This window comes from Rhodnius prolixus, unplaced genomic scaffold (genome assembly GCF_049639745.1).
Source record: "Rhodnius prolixus isolate KJV_2025 unplaced genomic scaffold, Rpr scaffold_1, whole genome shotgun sequence".
NCBI classification, from domain to species: Eukaryota; Metazoa; Arthropoda; class Insecta; order Hemiptera; family Reduviidae; genus Rhodnius; species Rhodnius prolixus.
Window position 1 is genome coordinate 65,045,066 of NW_027411581.1, and position 18,362 is coordinate 65,063,427.

Sequence of the window (18,362 nt, forward strand, 5' to 3'; positions counted from 1 at the left end):
CAATTTTCCATTTAAACTTACGCGCGAAATTTAAATTCAAAAAAATGGAGTTTTATTTGCGGGAAAATTGGAGCGCTTTTTTCCAAAATAGCAAGTACTAGTATTAGAACCACTAGCCCCACACAGGAAATACCCAAAATTAGCATATTTTCAAAGTATGTTACAAATTACTCAACCGATTTTCCCGCCAACTTACCATTAACTTGGCGGCACTTTGGTAGAATTTTGAGAAAAAAATTATTGCACCCAGCTCGGAACACTTTGCACTCCTATGCACCACCAATAAAAAAGCTAGCACCACCAAGGAAAAGCCTCAATTTTCCATTTAAAGTTACGCGCGAAATTTAAATTAAAAAAAAATGAGTTTAATTTGTGGGAAAATTGGAGCGCTTTTTTCCAAAATAGCAAGTACTAGTATTAGAACCACTAGCCCCACACAGGAAATGCCAAAAATTAGCATATTTTCAAAGTAATTTACAAATTATTCAACCGATTTTCCCGCCAACTTACCTTTAACCGGATGTGCTCTAAATTGAATTGAAACTCATCCTATTTTGTTCATGGTAGCTAGACCAATATGCACCACAAAAAGAAATTTTGAATTTACACTAAAAGCTGATATATTGATAATAAAAGATGCACTGACAGACGTGACCATTAACTTTGCGGCACTTTGGTGGAATTTTGAGAAAAAAATTATTGCACCCAGCTCGGAACACTTTGCAATGCCAATAATAAGCCAGCAACACAACGGAAACTGTAAAAATTCACCAATTGTACGCCAAATATAACTTTAACCGGAAGTGCCCTAAATTGAATTGAAACTCATTCCATTTTGTTCGTGATAGCTAGCACCAATGTGCACCACAAAAAGAAATTTTGAATTTACACTAAAAGCTGAGATATTGATAATAAAAGATGCACTGACAGACGTGACCATTAACTTGGCGGCACTTTGGTGGAATTTTGGGTAAAAAATTATTGCACCCAGCTCGGAACACTTTGCACTCCTATGCACCATCAATAAAAAAGCTAGCACCACCAAGGAAAAGTCTCAATTTTCCATTTAAACTTACGCGCGAAATTTAAATTCAAAAAAATGGAGTTTTATTTGCGGGAAAATTGGAGCGCTTTTTTCCAAAATAGCAAGTACTAGTATTAGAACCACTAGCCCCACACAGGAAATACCCAAAATTAGCATATTTTCAAAGTATGTTACAAATTACTCAACCGATTTTCCCGCCAACTTACCATTAACTTGGCGGCACTTTGGTAGAATTTTGAGAAAAAAATTATTGCACCCAGCTCGGAACACTTTGCACTCCTATGCACCACCAATAAAAAAGCTAGCACCACCAAGGAAAAGCCTCAATTTTCCATTTAAAGTTACGCGCGAAATTTAAATTAAAAAAAAATGAGTTTAATTTGTGGGAAAATTGGAGCGCTTTTTTCCAAAATAGCAAGTACTAGTATTAGAACCACTAGCCCCACACAGGAAATGCCAAAAATTAGCATATTTTCAAAGTAATTTACAAATTATTCAACCGATTTTCCCGCCAACTTACCTTTAACCGGATGTGCTCTAAATTGAATTGAAACTCATCCTATTTTGTTCATGGTAGCTAGACCAATATGCACCACAAAAAGAAATTTTGAATTTACACTAAAAGCTGATATATTGATAATAAAAGATGCACTGACAGACGTGACCATTAACTTTGCGGCACTTTGGTGGAATTTTGAGAAAAAAATTATTGCACCCAGCTCGGAACACTTTGCAATGCCAATAATAAGCCAGCAACACAACGGAAACTGTAAAAATTCACCAATTGTACGCCAAATATAACTTTAACCGGAAGTGCCCTAAATTGAATTGAAACTCATTCCATTTTGTTCATGGTAGCTAGCACCAATGTGCACCACAAAAAGAAATTTTGAATTTACACTAAAAGCTGAGATATTGATAATGAAAGATGCACTGATAGACGTGACCATTAACTTGGCGGCACTTTGGTGGAATTTTGAGAAAAAAATTATTGCACCCAGCTCGGAACACTTTGCAATGCCAATAATAAGCCAGCTACACAACGGAAATGGTAAAAATTCACCAATTGTACGCCAAATATAAGTTTAACCGGAAGTGCCCTAAATTGAATTGAAACTCATTCCATTTTGTTCGTGGTAGCTAGCACCAATGTGCACCACAAAAAGAAATTTTGAATTTACACTAAAAGCTGAGATATTGATAATAAAAGATGTACTGACAGACGTGACCATTAACTTGGCGGCACTTTGGTGGAATTTTGAGAAAAAAATTATTGCACCCAGCTCGGAACACTTTGCAATGCCAATAATAAGCCAGCAACGCTACGGAAATGGTAAAAATTCACCAATTGTACGCCAAATATAACTTTAACCGGAAGTGCCCTAAATTGAATTGAAACTCATTCCATTTTGTTCATGGTAGCTAGCACCAATGTGCACCACAAAAAGAAATTTTGAACTTACACTAAAAGCTGATATATTGATAATAAAAGATGCACTGACAGACGTGACCATTAACTTTGCGGCACTTTGGTGGAATTTTGAGAAAAAAATTATTGCACCCAGCTCGGAACACTTTGCAATGCCAATAATAAGCCAGCAACACAACGGAAACTGTAAAAATTCACCAATTGTACGCCAAATATAACTTTAACCGGAAGTGCCCTAAATTGAATTGAAACTCATTCCATTTTGTTCGTGATAGCTAGCACCAATGTGCACCACAAAAAGAAATTTTGAATTTACACTAAAAGCTGAGATATTGATAATAAAAGATGCACTGACAGACGTGACCATTAACTTGGCGGCACTTTGGTGGAATTTTGAGAAAAAAATTATTGCACCCAGCTCGGAACACTTTGCAATGCCAATAATAAGCCAGCAACGCTACGGAAATGGTAAAAATTCACCAATTGTACGCCAAATATAACTTTAACCGGAAGTGCCCTAAATTGAATTGAAACTCTTTCCATTTTGTTCATGGTAGCTAGCACCAATGTGCACCACAAAAAGAAATTTTGAATTTACACTAAAAGCTGATATATTGATAATAAAAGATGCACTGACAGACGTGACCATTAACTTTGCGGCACTTTGGTGGAATTTTGAGAAAAAAATTATTGCACCCAGCTCGGAACACTTTGCAATGCCAATAATAAGCCAGCAACACAACGGAAACTGTAAAAATTCACCAATTGTACGCCAAATATAACTTTAACCGGAAGTGCCCTAAATTGAATTGAAACTCATTCCATTTTGTTCGTGATAGCTAGCACCAATGTGCACCACAAAAAGAAATTTTGAATTTACACTAAAAGCTGAGATATTTATAATAAAAGATGCACTGACAGACGTGACCATTAACTTGGCGGCACTTTGGTGGAATTTTGAGAAAAAAATTATTGCACCCAGCTCGGAACACTTTGCAATGCCAATAATAAGCCAGCAACACAACGGAAACTGTAAAAATTCACCAATTGTACGCCAAATATAACTTTAACCGGAAGTGCCCTAAATTGAATTGAAACTCATTCCATTTTGTTCGTGATAGCTAGCACCAATGTGCACCACAAAAAGAAATTTTGAATTTACACTAAAATCTGAGATATTGATAATAAAAGATGCACTGACAGACGTGACCATTAACTTGGCGGCACTTTAATGGAATTTTGAGAAAAAAATTATTGCACCCAGCTCGGAACACTTTGCACTCCTATGCACCACCAATAAAAAAGCTAGCACCACCAAGGAAAAACCTCAATTTTCCATTTAAAGTTACGCGCGAAATTTAAATTTAAAAAAAAATGAGTTTTATTTGTGGGAAAATTGGAGCGCTTTTTTCCAAAATAGCAAGTACTAGTATTAGAACCACTAGCCCCACACAGGAAATGCCAAAAATTAGCATATTTTCAAAGTAATTTACAAATTATTCAACTGATTTTCCCGCCAACTTACCTTTAACTTGGCGGCACTTTGGTGGAATTTTGGGTAAAAAATTATTGCACCCAGCTCGGAACACTTTGCACTCCTATGCACCATCAATAAGATAGCTAGCACCACCAAGGAAAAGCCTCAATTTTCCATTAAAAATTACGCGCGAAATTTAAATTCAAAAAAATGGAGTTTAATTTGTGGGAAAATTGGAGCGCTTTTTTCCAAAATAGCAAGTACTAGTATTGGAACCACTAGCCCCACACAGGAAATGCCAAAAATTAGCATATTTTCAAAGTAATTTACAAATTATTCAACCGATTTTCCCGCCAACTTACCTTTAACAATAGCAAGTACTAGTATTAGAACCACTAGCCCCACACAGGAAATGCCAAAAATTAGCATATTTTCAAAGTAATTTACAAATTATTCAACTGATTTTCCCGCCAACTTACCTTTAACTTGGCGGCACTTTGGTGGAATTTTGAGAAAAAAAATTATTGCACCCAGCTCGGAACACTTTGCACTCCTATGCACCACCAATAAAAAAGCTAGCACCACCAAGGAAAAGCCTCAATTTTCCATTTAAAGTCCCACAAATAAAACTGATTTTTTTTTAAATTTAAATTTCGCGCGTAACTTTAAATGGAAAATTGAGGCTTTTCCTTGGTGGTGCTAGCTTTTTTATTGGTGATGCATAGGAGTGCAAAGTGTTCCGAGCTGGGTGCAATAATTTTTTTTCTCAAAATTCCACCAAAGTGCCGCCAAGTTAAAGGTAAGTTGGCGGGAAAATCAGTTGAATAATTTGTAAATTACTTTGAAAATATGCTAATTTTTGGCATTTCCTGTGTGGGGCTAGTGGTTCTAATACTAGTACTTGCTATTTTGGAAAAAAGCGCTCCAATTTTCCCACAAATTAAACTCATTTTTTTTAAATTTAAATTTCGCGCGTAACTTTAAATGGAAAATTGAGGCTTTTCCTTGGTGGTGCTAGCTTTTTTATTGGTGGTGCATAGGAGTGCAAAGTGTTCCGAGCTGGGTGCAATAATTTTTTTTCTCAAAATTCCACCAAAGTGCCGCCAAGTTAAAGGTAAGTTGGCGGGAAAATCGGTTGAATAATTTGTAAATTACTTTGAAAATATGCTAATTTTTGGCATTTCCTGTGTGGGGCTGGTGGTTCTAATACTAGTACTTGCTATTTTGGAAAAAAGCGCTCCAATTTTCCCACAAATTAAACTCCATTTTTTTGAATTTAAATTTCGCGCGTAATTTTTAATGGAAAATTGAGGCTTTTCCTTGGTGGTGCTAGCTATCTTATTGATGGTGCATAGGAGTGCAAAGTGTTCCGAGCTGGGTGCAATAATTTTTTACCCAAAATTCCACCAAAGTGCCGCCAAGTTAAAGGTAAGTTGGCGGGAAAATCAGTTGAATAATTTGTAAATTACTTTGAAAATATGCTAATTTTTGGCATTTCCTGTGTGGGGCTAGTGGTTCTAATACTAGTACTTGCTATTTTGGAAAAAAGCGCTCCAATTTTCCCACAAATAAAAGTCATTTTTTTTTAAATTTAAATTTCGCGCGTAACTTTAAATGGAAAATTGAGGTTTTTCCTTGGTGGTGCTAGCTTTTTTATTGGTGGTGCATAGGAGTGCAAAGTGTTCCGAGCTGGGTGCAATAATTTTTTTCTCAAAATTCCATTAAAGTGCCGCCAAGTTAATGGTCACGTCTGTCAGTGCATCTTTTATTATCAATATCTCAGATTTTAGTGTAAATTCAAAATTTCTTTTTGTGGTGCACATTGGTGCTAGCTATCACGAACAAAATGGAATGAGTTTCAATTCAATTTAGGGCACTTCCGGTTAAAGTTATATTTGGCGTACAATTGGTGAATTTTTACAGTTTCCGTTGTGTTGCTGGCTTATTATTGGCATTGCAAAGTGTTCCGAGCTGGGTGCAATAATTTTTTTCTCAAAATTCCACCAAAGTGCCGCCAAGTTAATGGTCACGTCTGTCAGTGCATCTTTTATTATAAATATCTCAGCTTTTAGTGTAAATTCAAAATTTCTTTTTGTGGTGCACATTGGTGCTAGCTATCACGAACAAAATGGAATGAGTTTCAATTCAATTTAGGGCACTTCCGGTTAAAGTTATATTTGGCGTACAATTGGTGAATTTTTACCATTTCCGTAGCGTTGCTGGCTTATTATTGGCATTGCAAAGTGTTCCGAGCTGGGTGCAATAATTTTTTTCTCAAAATTCCACCAAAGTGCCGCCAAGTTAATGGTCACGTCTGTCAGTGCATCTTTTATTATCAATATCTCAGCTTTTAGTGTAAATTCAAAATTTCTTTTTGTGGTGCACATTGGTGGTAGCTATCACGAACAAAATGGAATGAGTTTCAATTCAATTTAGGGCACTTCCGGTTAAAGTTATATTTGGCGTACAATTGGTGAATTTTTACCATTTCCGTAGCGTTGCTGGCTTATTATTGGCATTGCAAAGTGTTCCGAGCTGGGTGCAATAATTTTTTTCTCAAAATTCCACCAAAGTGCCGCCAAGTTAATGGTCACGTCTGTCAGTGCATCTTTTATTATCAATATCTCAGCTTTTAGTGTAAATTCAAAATTTCTTTTTGTGGTGCACATTGGTGGTAGCTATCACGAACAAAATGGAATGAGTTTCAATTCAATTTAGGGCACTTCCGGTTAAAGTTATATTTGGCGTACAATTGGTGAATTTTTACAGTTTCCGTTGTGTTGCTGGCTTATTATTGGCATTGCAAAGTGTTCCGAGCTGGGTGCAATAATTTTTTTCTCAAAATTCCACCAAAGTGCCGCCAAGTTAATGGTCACGTCTGTCAGTGCATCTTTCATTATAAATATCTCAGCTTTTAGTGTAAATTCAAAATTTCTTTTTGTGGTGCACATTGGTGCTAGCTATCACGAACAAAATGGAATGAGTTTCAATTCAATTTAGGGCACTTCCGGTTAAAGTTATATTTGGCGTACAATTGGTGAATTTTTACAGTTTCCGTTGTGTTGCTGGCTTATTATTGGCATTGCAAAGTGTTCCGAGCTGGGTGCAATAATTTTTTTCTCAAAATTCCACCAAAGTGCCGCAAAGTTAATGGTCACGTCTGTCAGTGCATCTTTTATTATCAATATATCAGCTTTTAGTGTAAATTCAAAATTTCTTTTTGTGGTGCACATTGGTGCTAGCTACCATGAACAAAATGGAAAGAGTTTCAATTCAATTTAGGGCACTTCCGGTTAAAGTTATATTTGGCGTACAATTGGTGAATTTTTACCATTTCCGTAGCGTTGCTGGCTTATTATTGGCATTGCAAAGTGTTCCGAGCTGGGTGCAATAATTTTTTTCTCAAAATTCCACCAAAGTGCCGCCAAGTTAATGGTCACGTCTGTCAGTGCATCTTTTATTATCAATATCTCAGCTTTTAGTGTAAATTCAAAATTTCTTTTTGTGGTGCACATTGGTGCTAGCTACCACGAACAAAATGGAATGAGTTTCAATTCAATTTAGGGCACTTCCGGTTAAAGTTATATTTGGCGTACAATTGGTGAATTTTTACCATTTCCGTTGTGTAGCTGGCTTATTATTGGCATTGCAAAGTGTTCCGAGCTGGGTGCAATAATTTTTTTCTCAAAATTCCACCAAAGTGCCGCCAAGTTAATGGTCACGTCTATCAGTGCATCTTTTATTATCAATATCTCAGCTTTTAGTGTAAATTCAAAATTTCTTTTTGTGGTGCACATTGGTGCTAGCTACCATGAACAAAATGGAATGAGTTTCAATTCAATTTAGGGCACTTCCGGTTAAAGTTATATTTGGCGTACAATTGGTGAATTTTTACCATTTCCGTAGCGTTGCTGGCTTATTATTGGCATTGCAAAGTGTTCCGAGCTGGGTGCAATAATTTTTTTCTCAAAATTCCACCAAAGTGCCGCCAAGTTAATGGTCACGTCTGTCAGTGCATCTTTTATTATCAATATCTCAGCTTTTAGTGTAAATTCAAAATTTCTTTTTGTGGTGCACATTGGTGCTAGCTACCACGAACAAAATGGAATGAGTTTCAATTCAATTTAGGGCACTTCCGGTTAAAGTTATATTTGGCGTACAATTGGTGAATTTTTACCATTTCCGTTGTGTAGCTGGCTTATTATTGGCATTGCAAAGTGTTCCGAGCTGGGTGCAATAATTTTTTTCTCAAAATTCCACCAAAGTGCCGCCAAGTTAATGGTCACGTCTATCAGTGCATCTTTTATTATCAATATCTCAGCTTTTAGTGTAAATTCAAAATTTCTTTTTGTGGTGCACATTGGTGCTAGCTACCATGAACAAAATGGAATGAGTTTCAATTCAATTTAGGGCACTTCCGGTTAAAGTTATATTTGGCGTACAATTGGTGAATTTTTACAGTTTCCGTTGTGTTGCTGGCTTATTATTGGCATTGCAAAGTGTTCCGAGCTGGGTGCAATAATTTTTTTCTCAAAATTCCACCAAAGTGCCGCAAAGTTAATGGTCACGTCTGTCAGTGCATCTTTTATTATCAATATATCAGCTTTTAGTGTAAATTCAAAATTTCTTTTTGTGGTGCATATTGGTCTAGCTACCATGAACAAAATAGGATGAGTTTCAATTCAATTTAGAGCACATCCGGTTAAAGGTAAGTTGGCGGGAAAATCGGTTGAATAATTTGTAAATTACTTTGAAAATATGCTAATTTTTGGCATTTCCTGTGTGGGGCTAGTGGTTCTAATACTAGTACTTGCTATTTTGGAAAAAAGCGCTCCAATTTTCCCACAAATTAAACTCATTTTTTTTTTAATTTAAATTTCGCGCGTAACTTTAAATGGAAAATTGAGGCTTTTCCTTGGTGGTGCTAGCTTTTTTATTGGTGGTGCATAGGAGTGCAAAGTGTTCCGAGCTGGGTGCAATAATTTTTTTCTCAAAATTCCACCAAAGTGCCGCCAAGTTAATGGTAAGTTGGCGGGAAAATCGGTTGAGTAATTTGTAACATACTTTGAAAATATGCTAATTTTTGGTATTTCCTGTGTGGGGCTAGTGGTTCTAATACTAGTACTTGCTATTTTGGAAAAAAGCGCTCCAATTTTCCCGCAAATAAAACTCCATTTTTTTGAATTTAAATTTCGCGCGTAAGTTTAAATGGAAAATTGAGACTTTTCCTTGGTGGTGCTAGCTTTTTTATTGATGGTGCATAGGAGTGCAAAGTGTTCCGAGCTGGGTGCAATAATTTTTTACCCAAAATTCCACCAAAGTGCCGCTAAGTTAATGGTCACGTCTGTCAGTGCATCTTTTATTATCAATATCTCAGCTTTTAGTGTAAATTCAAAATTTCTTTTTGTGGTGCACATTGGTGCTAGCTATCACGAACAAAATGGAATGAGTTTCAATTCAATTTAGGGCACTTCCGGTTAAAGTTATATTTGGCGTACAATTGGTGAATTTTTACAGTTTCCGTTGTGTTGCTGGCTTATTATTGGCATTGCAAAGTGTTCCGAGCTGGGTGCAATAATTTTTTTCTCAAAATTCCACCAAAGTGCCGCAAAGTTAATGGTCACGTCTGTCAGTGCATCTTTTATTATCAATATATCAGCTTTTAGTGTAAATTCAAAATTTCTTTTTGTGGTGCATATTGGTGCTAGCTACCATGAACAAAATAGGATGAGTTTCAATTCAATTTAGAGCACTTCCGGTTAAAGGTAAGTTGGCGGGAAAATCGGTTGAATAATTTGTAAATTACTTTGAAAATATGCTAATTTTTGGCATTTCCTGTGTGGGGCTAGTTGTTCTAATACTAGTACTTGCTATTTTGGAAAAAAGCGCTCCAATTTTCCCGCAAATAAGACTCATTTTTTTTGAATTTAAATTTCGCGCGGAACTTTAAATGGAAAATTGAGGCTTTTCCTTGGTGGTGCTAGCTTTTTTATTGGTGGTGCATAGGAGTGCAAAGTGTTCTGAGCAGGGTGCAATAATTTTTTACCCAAAATTCCACCAAAGTGCCGCCAAGTTAATGCTTTTTTTAGCACTTTAATTCCTTATATTTCTGAATGTGTGCATATTATATTAGATTTTTTTTGTGGTTCTAGCTGGTGCTAGCTCTCCTCTACCTGTATACTAAGTCGCGGTTCGAAATTCAGTGTTTGCGGCAAATTCCTTTGATCTTTTGAATGGCCATATCTCCGTAATTATTAAAGTTAATGAATTTTTTTAAGTGGTGCAATGGAGTGCAAAGTGTACTTAACATAATGAAGTAAGTTTCAATCAAATCCGGCCAAATTTTTTTTGGCGGGAAAAAAACTTTAATTGCTTATTGTGGCTTTTCCTTGGCGAATTTAGATTTTTTTTTGGTGGTGCATAAGAGTGCAATGTGTTTCGAGCTCGGTGCAAAAGTTTTGTCTCAAAATTCAACCAAAGTGCCGCCAGGTTAATGGACCCTTCAAAATTTTATCCTGTTTACGAGTATCTGGATTGTAAGTGTCCCCCAAATTTCAAATCTCGTAAAATCAGTGTAAGTTTAAAATATTCTGGAATAATAAAAAAAAAAAATTTGTCAAGTAAGATAGAAAAATAAGATGACGCCCTGAAGTCTAACTGCCAGCTGCAATATCACGGCATCAAAACTATAAATAAACCTACTGAATTATTAATGAATAACTAGGTTTTTATACTTGTCGAGAATTACTGGTACAAACCTTTTACTTCCAAGGTTCAAAACAAAGTAATAATCTATTTTCAAGTCACTGCTCACTGTTGCCTTAAAAAAGCACACACACAAAAATTAGTTGAATAATTAATAAATTTAAATTAAATTACATTGAGTTCAGTCAAATTTTAACAAATATTTAATTCATAAGTACCTACCAGCTTTTTTTAACTTCTGTTTTTATTTTTTCTAAATCCAAATAGTTTCACACAATCCTCTCCACAGCCAAGTAAATACGCGAGTGTTTGGTTTCAGTATCAGTACAAGAGGCGCTGCAACTCTCCTGAAAAACCAAGAAACCTAGAGTAACCTTCATTACCTTACCATATACTCAGAAAAACTGTGATATTAATGTTAGAATAAGTCGTGGAATAAAGTACTATTATTTTATCTTATATTTATTTTTGAAAGCCTTATTTTCTAACTATATTTGGTGCTTAAAATCTTTTTAAAATGAAATAGTCGGTAACAGAAAAGTGAATTCCCTCTGTTTAGTGAAAAAAAGATATAAATAAATTATAGTGTATAGAAAAATGTTTATTTGATGACTTAAATCGATTTTCCTTGGGAAGAAAATTAGTTTGCTACTAGCTAGAGGTAGTCAGCCAATTCAAACATTGAACAGTTTAATGAAGCATGGAAATCACGAAACCTGTCAAAGCTTGCTGTCTTAGCAAATCCACTTAATAATTAAAGAGGTACTGTTTCATTAGAATTTTTGGTTTCTAATTCTTTAATTTTGTTTTTTTAAAGATATAAATGTTTCAATTTAATTATAAACTTTTATGAACAAAGTAAATAATTTCTTTTTATATGTTTAACCTATGCACGTTTTTAGAGCTGGTTACAGCAAGATGCTACTATTTACTCAAATTTAGAGATCTGGTAGAATTTTTGGGTATGTACAATACTGTGATCTTTAATTAGATCTAATGTGCCCCACACTGGTGCCATCTGAAACCATGCAGCATCTTCGATTATGAAACAACTCGCGGTCTCAGAAAGACAAGTATAATCTCCTTCCACGCAACCTCTCTAGCCCCAGATTTACCAATCTGGCCCTATCTAAAAGATGGGAGTGTACTTAGCAGAGTCATATTTCCCCTCCTATTCTGATAATCGCATATGCTCTCTAAGTATCTAGTGAAATTGCAGGGATCGTGGAGCTGACAGATTTAACCACCTCCTGGCACCAGATCATTCCTCCAGTTCCCAAAGGAGGCCATATTCCTCCTTAAGCCTTAAGGCTTGTTTACTTTTTCTAAAAAAAAAAAATAATAGGAAAGTCATTATCTTAATGTTTTCTTAATTAATAGTTGGGTAACGAAGGAATATGTCGCATCCTATCAACATTATTATTAATTTGATCTCATTTTTTTTTATATTATGCTATTCTAAGTTGCAATAAAAATTCAATTGGTAAGAAAAAGTCATGTGCGTGTTCATACACGATTCTTTTCATGAGAAAGTAAAGTGAAACTGTCGAATATTGGCGAAAACTATTAGAAAACGATCTTAACTTGACAAAAATTTCTTGAAAATTGATAATTTTTGTTTTTAATAATTTGTTAGCATTTTTTCTCAATATTTACGTAAGATTAATATTATTTCTAAAATAACCAAAAAAAAGCTAATAAAATATGAGAAAAGAATGAAATATTTAGAAAAATAAGTGAAAGGTATTGAAGCACCATTTTTAATACGCTTTGACCAGCCATGAATCATTTCCATTGGTCAGGGCGTGATTACACTAGAGGTGGGCGTGACTACAGTAGAGGTGGGGTGACCCGCCCACAGTCTGCAACCATACTGCATTGTGATTGGCCAATACTTTCAACCTAATAATTTCAATGAAATAAGTAATTTAAAATTTTTTTTCCAACATTTCTCCCATAGGTATTTGATAAACTTTTGAATTAAGCAAGAAAAAAAAATCCCTTTAAAAATACGATAATTTGAGGTTTCTTTTGGAATAATACTTCATGTTTTCTAAAATTATCGTTAACAGAAACAAAAAAAACTTCAGAATTTTTATTGTTTAATCGTGAAATAGATAAAAGAGCAATGGGCATATTGTAGACTTGTAAACCACCATATACTCCATCAGGTGGAGAACTCTAGTGGCAATTTCTGTAAACATTAATGCAGTTTCTACATTCGCATTTAACCATGTTGGTGACTCACTAGACTTATATAGGACTATCTTATACTCATATTAAACCATGTTGACGACTCACTAGACTTTTATAGGACCATCCTACACTCTATATAACTTATTTTTTATCGCATTACATGTAACCTATTTATGTATTAGCTATTATTTTGCCAATCTATCTACTCCACATATCCATGTTAGTGAAGAATGTAATTTAGAGCAACTTCTTTTTCTCCTTTGCTATTCCACCATTTGTAGGATGTTCCTGGATTAGAAAGATCTGACGTAAGGCTACATTGCTCAGTTAATTTGTAAGTAATTGTTTTTAGTCTTATGCATACATTACAGTACTTCTCACTTAGGAATGTTAGATTGAACCAACTTTGAATTGATTTGCCACTAATAAAGTAGGGGAATATTTTGAGATGTGAATAAAAGGGAGTGAACCTCACAATTTTTGGAGAGGGTTTTCGGGAATAGGAAGGGAAGAATAGTTGGAGAGAAGGTGTTTCAAAAGTTTTCAAACACAAAAACAAAACAGTTGTCACATTTACTAAAGTTTTTTGCTGTAAATAATTGTAAATACAAATTATAAACATGATTAATATACTCGTATTCATTACGGTCAAGTGTGCAAAGCAACTTATTTATTCTATGGAAGTATGTAAACCAATTTGAAAATTAATAGTCAACTTCAAGCCAACAATGGGTAAATGAAAGCTAAACTTTGATTAATGAAAATCAGCTGATTTTTGCTCCAGTAACCAAAAAAAAAACCCTGACCTACCTTAAATGGTAGCATACAATTCGCATATCATTAGGACGGAAATAGAATGAGAACATACTCACGCAATCTCCTTTTTTATCCGTTACAAGACGGATATTAAACTTCATATCAAATTAAATATTTTTAAGTTTTTTTTTTGTTATAGAAAAACTATTTTCAATTATTTTTAAAGTAAGAAGTGAATTCTTTTTTTTCTTTCAGATGGAACTATTAATGTCTGAACACAACCAAATTTGGGTACACTGGACGCACATAACAAATTGTTAACTATTAGAAAGACCATCAAGCGATGTTCATCTAAAGGGTCTCGCACTAACAAGACTATAGAGTAGGTTACTCTATCTCCAGATTGTTATTGAATATTATAACCTCAATAAATTGCTGCAAAATTCTTAGTTTCCAGTACCCCCCTTTACAAAAAGGGTAATTTCCAGAAAGTGCAACTGGAGGTAATTCAGAGCGATAATTTTATTTATTTTTAATGATTTAAGGCGCGTCAACATCTAAAGTTATTGGCGCTCAGAGCTTTTTTCAGTGCACTGCCGGCCTCCGGACAGTGTTCTCTCGTTACAGACAACACCTCTCCATCACCGGCCAGTGAGCTGTAAGAAGCTCCTAGGAAGAGAAAAATCTAAGGGTCAGCAGCTGGATTCGAACCCGGGACCTCCGCGTGGGAGTCCAACACGCGAAACCGCATAGCTAATTCTTTCCCTAGACAAACCTATAAATCTGCCTCTGAACGGATTTGAGAAGGTAATAAAATGGGACTGGTAAGTTTCTCCATCGGACTGAATAGGCTGCCAACTCGTGGACTAGAGCTTATATCTTAGTGCAACTGTTCCGAATTATAATTATTTTTGGTAAAGTATTATCTAAATAGAGCTTATTTTCCATTATGACTCCTTTTTCTTTAATTTGATTCTAAACCCATTCAACTATAAAGGGCGTCAAGCCTTCATAGTCAACATGCTCTTGGATCTTGGATCCAATCTGCTTACTGCCCTAGCAATGGACATCAGATAAAAGGGTGTATCCTTTTCTATTCCATGAACTCTACAAAAATGGAATTACATGAACTCCATTATGAAGCAAGATATCTAATAAGTTATTGAAACAAAATAGTTTGCGAAATAACAGTGATAGACGAATTAGATCGTTTTTGGACCCGTAATCTATACTTAGATTCCTAATTCTCACCGAGTTTATGCTGTGAAGCCTAGCATTTCTGGAAGGAAAACAGTTAAGTGTCTATTTGGGACACGCCAATAGCAGGTTACGGACCAATAAAGCGGCGAGAGGCGCCTAAATTGACCAATTTATCCATCTCCTGATTTCCAGAAACACCCTTAAGTACTGGCTGGCTCTAGGCCGTTAGAAATTACTTCTTTATGTGGAAATAATGACAATATTTCAGCTTTTTGTATTTCAAATGTGAAGGAAAATTGAATAAGAAGAAGCAGTTTAACAAATGTTTTGTCTTTAATTGTTGCCTCTTACAATAGAGATTATGAGATACTTGTTTCAAATTGTTTTAATTTTATAATTAACTAAAAGTGGTCAATGTATTCTCTTTGCTTGCAGAAATTGTGTGAGAAAGTCAAGGATGCGTGGTTCTAATGACCTATATAGTCACTTTCGGCAGATTGATGGGGATGTTGCAGGTAATGATATGAGACATCTAAAAATTTGCTTAAAATTAAATGGTTGTTTGTAAGTGAAGGCTAAAAACCAGTAATTATTAGATTAATTAATGTACATAAGAAAATTTTCTTTTTATGTATTGAAAGTTATTTCTCACTTTTATAAATTAATTAAAAATAATTTAAACGTTTTAATGATAACACATTTGTGCAGGTTTAATAAATTCTATTCAAGGGTTATTTTACAGGCACGAATCTACGTCACGTCATTGTGATGTAATAGGTGCCCTTGTACCTTGGACAGGCTAACAGACCTTAGACACTTAATTAAATGCAAATAAAGTAGCTACGTCATTATAGGAATAGCCGAAAAATCAACGAATTATATTACTAGCTTTTGACAGACAATTTTAACCTTAGCTTTTTATATTTTTTCTTAAAGATACTAGACAACTTAAATCTCAATATGAATAAACTTGTATTAATTATTCTCCCCAACATTGCTGAGAGTCCTCCTGGCTGACCCTGATATTTCCTTCGGGAGTACCAGGATCGCTGGTTCACTCACGTAGAGAAAGGCTACCATCTTAATACAGATAGTAAATTTCTAAATAATTCTGCTTTATTACTTGTATATTTTGTCTTTGTGACAACTTAATACATGATTTAATGTTTTCTACGGAACAGATAAATAGTTATTAATTACCAAACATTGATAGATCAGAACAATCTAAGTTTAAGTAAAGATATCTCAAGAAACTTTTGTATTTCTTGAAGAAAGTTGAGGACTGTGATAATACATTGACATAATACATACTACATCTTCATTACTATACTATTGCCTTCATTTAAAAAGTACTGACCAAATTCAGTATAAAAGTGTTAATGTAGAATGTAGCTCAGTTAACTGTGAAGCTTAAAGTTATTAATTTGTAAACACCTAGGGGCTGAAAATAAAATAGATTGTAAATAGCACCATAACAACGCTATCTCACAATGAAAACAATAACGGCTTTATTTCTACATTTATTCCATAGATGGCGCTGTACTCTTGTTCTCATTCTCTTCTTAAGTATTTCTGAACTGAAGGTAGGACCAGCCAGGTGACACTACTGTCCGGAAAACTTAACGTCCCTGCGGATATCTCAGCCTAACAACAACAACAAAAAAAAAAACTCTCAGTTTTGATGCTTGCAATCAAATTGTACACCTACAAACGTCTGCACCACAGATCGCTTAAGGATGTCACAATAGAATTTCTTTTTTCAGCAGTGAAACTTACGTTCAATTTACTCTTAAGACAACTCTGTGTTTCAGTGAATTAGGATTTGGTTAAGCTACATACGTACGCTCACCAATCTACTCTGAACGGCTCAAGGGTTAAAAGGAATGTTTCTAATCGAAAAATATCGAAAATATATTTTATATCGAATTAGATTATTACCCTGATGGATAAAGAAAAGAATTTAAGAAGTAACTTTAAAATTGTTGAAAGAGTTGTAAATGTGCCAGGATCTAAATCCCCCCCCTGCTCCTAACGTTTAATGGCATTAAAAAGAGATTTTGTGAGACTTACTAGTGATGGAATCCACGGGCAGTATAGTCTAAAATTATTTTCAAGTTAATCTCCATCACTTTGGCTTTTATGTTTACAGCTAATAATCACGATAAAGTTTTGTTCTAGTTTTCAACTACTAATTTGGTTACAGGCAAAAAAGGTTATTTTACTGACAACTGTTTTAAAATAGATGTTGATTATTTTGTTGCCAATAAATACATTAAGAATCTATCCAGAACCTCAATAAAACGTGATAACAAATCTATAAAAGAAAACATAAATAAGATGTTTTTTTAAGTATACATTTATTAAAAATCAGATTTTTTTTTTCTTAAGTTTTATGCAGGTTGTGTCTTTTATTCTTTTAGATAAAATGAAATGGAATATAAAAGATGAAAGTATACGCTTAAAGAGTTAAGCAAATTACTTGAAAGCATCATTGCCTAAACATGCATGTTTTTACGGCTAAAATTAGAAACTTCTGACGCAAAGATTTTTTTTTAAGGTTTTTAAGTAAACTAAATGAAGTTAAAAAGACAAAAAAATATATTCTATTAGAAATGTTCTTTGTAAAATGGTTCTCATGTATTACTTTTTCATATTTCTTTTAGAAAAATATATGAAAAAAAAACATCTGAATATTGAAGCTACCTATATTTTTATATAATACGAGTATAACCTCCCCTAGGTTATATTTTTTTAGGAGAGCCCAACAATTAAGAATTAAAAGGGCTGGCCCTGAAATAGACTACTACATCTCTGGGTCGAAGACAAAATTGAGTAGAACATTCTAGTAACTAAAAAATTCGCTCTTACCTTTATTAAGATTTAGGTTAAAAGTGTCTTTAAGTGTAATTTATAGTTTTAAACCTGCAAAATGTTATAAAGACAGAGTTTTGAGCAGTTATATTTAGTGCATTAGATACTTTAATAGGCAGGCGTTCCTCATAATTCCAATCAAAAAAGAAAACCCATTTTTCTGAACTTACTTTTCTCCAGAGATTGTTAATGTGTACGATACTTGTATCTTTTTTAAAGTCACTTCGGAAGCCTCGGTTCTGTTCTTAGGCTATGCAAAAGTTCAACCATCGATTCGTTTTCTAATATCTGGACATATTAAACTCTTCAAAATCAAAAACTGGTTGAATTAAAGTATTTTAGAGAGTTTGGATGAATTAGCCAATCAGTATAATTATTACTGCAGTATGCATATTTAGCGCGGAAACTTAGCTTAAATGTTGCTCTTATCTACTTAACTGCAGCATATACGAGGGTCGTTTGAAAAGTCCGTGCAAAAATAAAAACTACTTAATTTCTTGGGGTAAACCTTTTTTATTTTTCAACATAGTCTCCTTTTAGGCTTATACATTTCGTCCAACGCTGCTCTAGTTTGTTGATCCCTTCCGAATAATAGGATTTGTCCAAGTCTGAAAAATAGCCATTCGTTTCTGCAATCACCTCCTCGTTTGAATAAAATCTTTTTCCCGCCAGCCATTTCTTCA

General features: G+C 34.5%; 2 protein-coding genes across 32 annotated transcripts in view; one reads left to right on the top strand and one right to left on the bottom strand.

The window, feature by feature from the left end:
• Nucleotides 1-18,362, bottom strand: part of LOC141446117 (uncharacterized) — a 106,065-nt gene that overhangs the window by 76,656 nt on the left and 11,047 nt on the right. For 10 of the 18 annotated variants that reach the window (XR_012453509.1, XR_012453503.1, XR_012453506.1 and 7 more), the window contains 3 exons: nt 10,879-11,003; nt 10,710-10,771; nt 10,453-10,541 (listed from right to left, as the gene is read on the bottom strand). The gene's annotated coding sequence lies outside the window, so the exon portion shown is untranslated. Of the gene's footprint in view, nt 1-10,452; nt 10,542-10,709; nt 10,772-10,878; nt 11,004-14,427; nt 16,453-18,362 lie in introns of those variants that run through there. The other 8 variants (XR_012453497.1, XR_012453494.1, XR_012453496.1 and 5 more) reach the window with 5 other exon arrangements.
• The window catches only part of LOC141446123 (uncharacterized), a 47,372-nt gene that overhangs the window by 14,855 nt on the left and 14,155 nt on the right, over nt 1-18,362 (top strand). For 10 of the 14 annotated variants that reach the window (XR_012453519.1, XR_012453521.1, XR_012453522.1 and 7 more), the window contains exons 1-3: nt 11,001-11,418; nt 13,864-14,111; nt 15,244-15,323. Coding sequence is in view for 2 of the 14 variants with exons in the window: in XM_074112565.1 (XP_073968666.1) it covers nt 15,266-15,323 (58 nt within the window). In the remaining 12 variants the exon portion in view is untranslated. Of the gene's footprint in view, nt 1-11,000; nt 11,419-13,863; nt 14,112-15,243; nt 15,324-18,362 lie in introns of those variants that run through there. The other 4 variants (XR_012453523.1, XR_012453515.1, XR_012453513.1 and 1 more) reach the window with 2 other exon arrangements.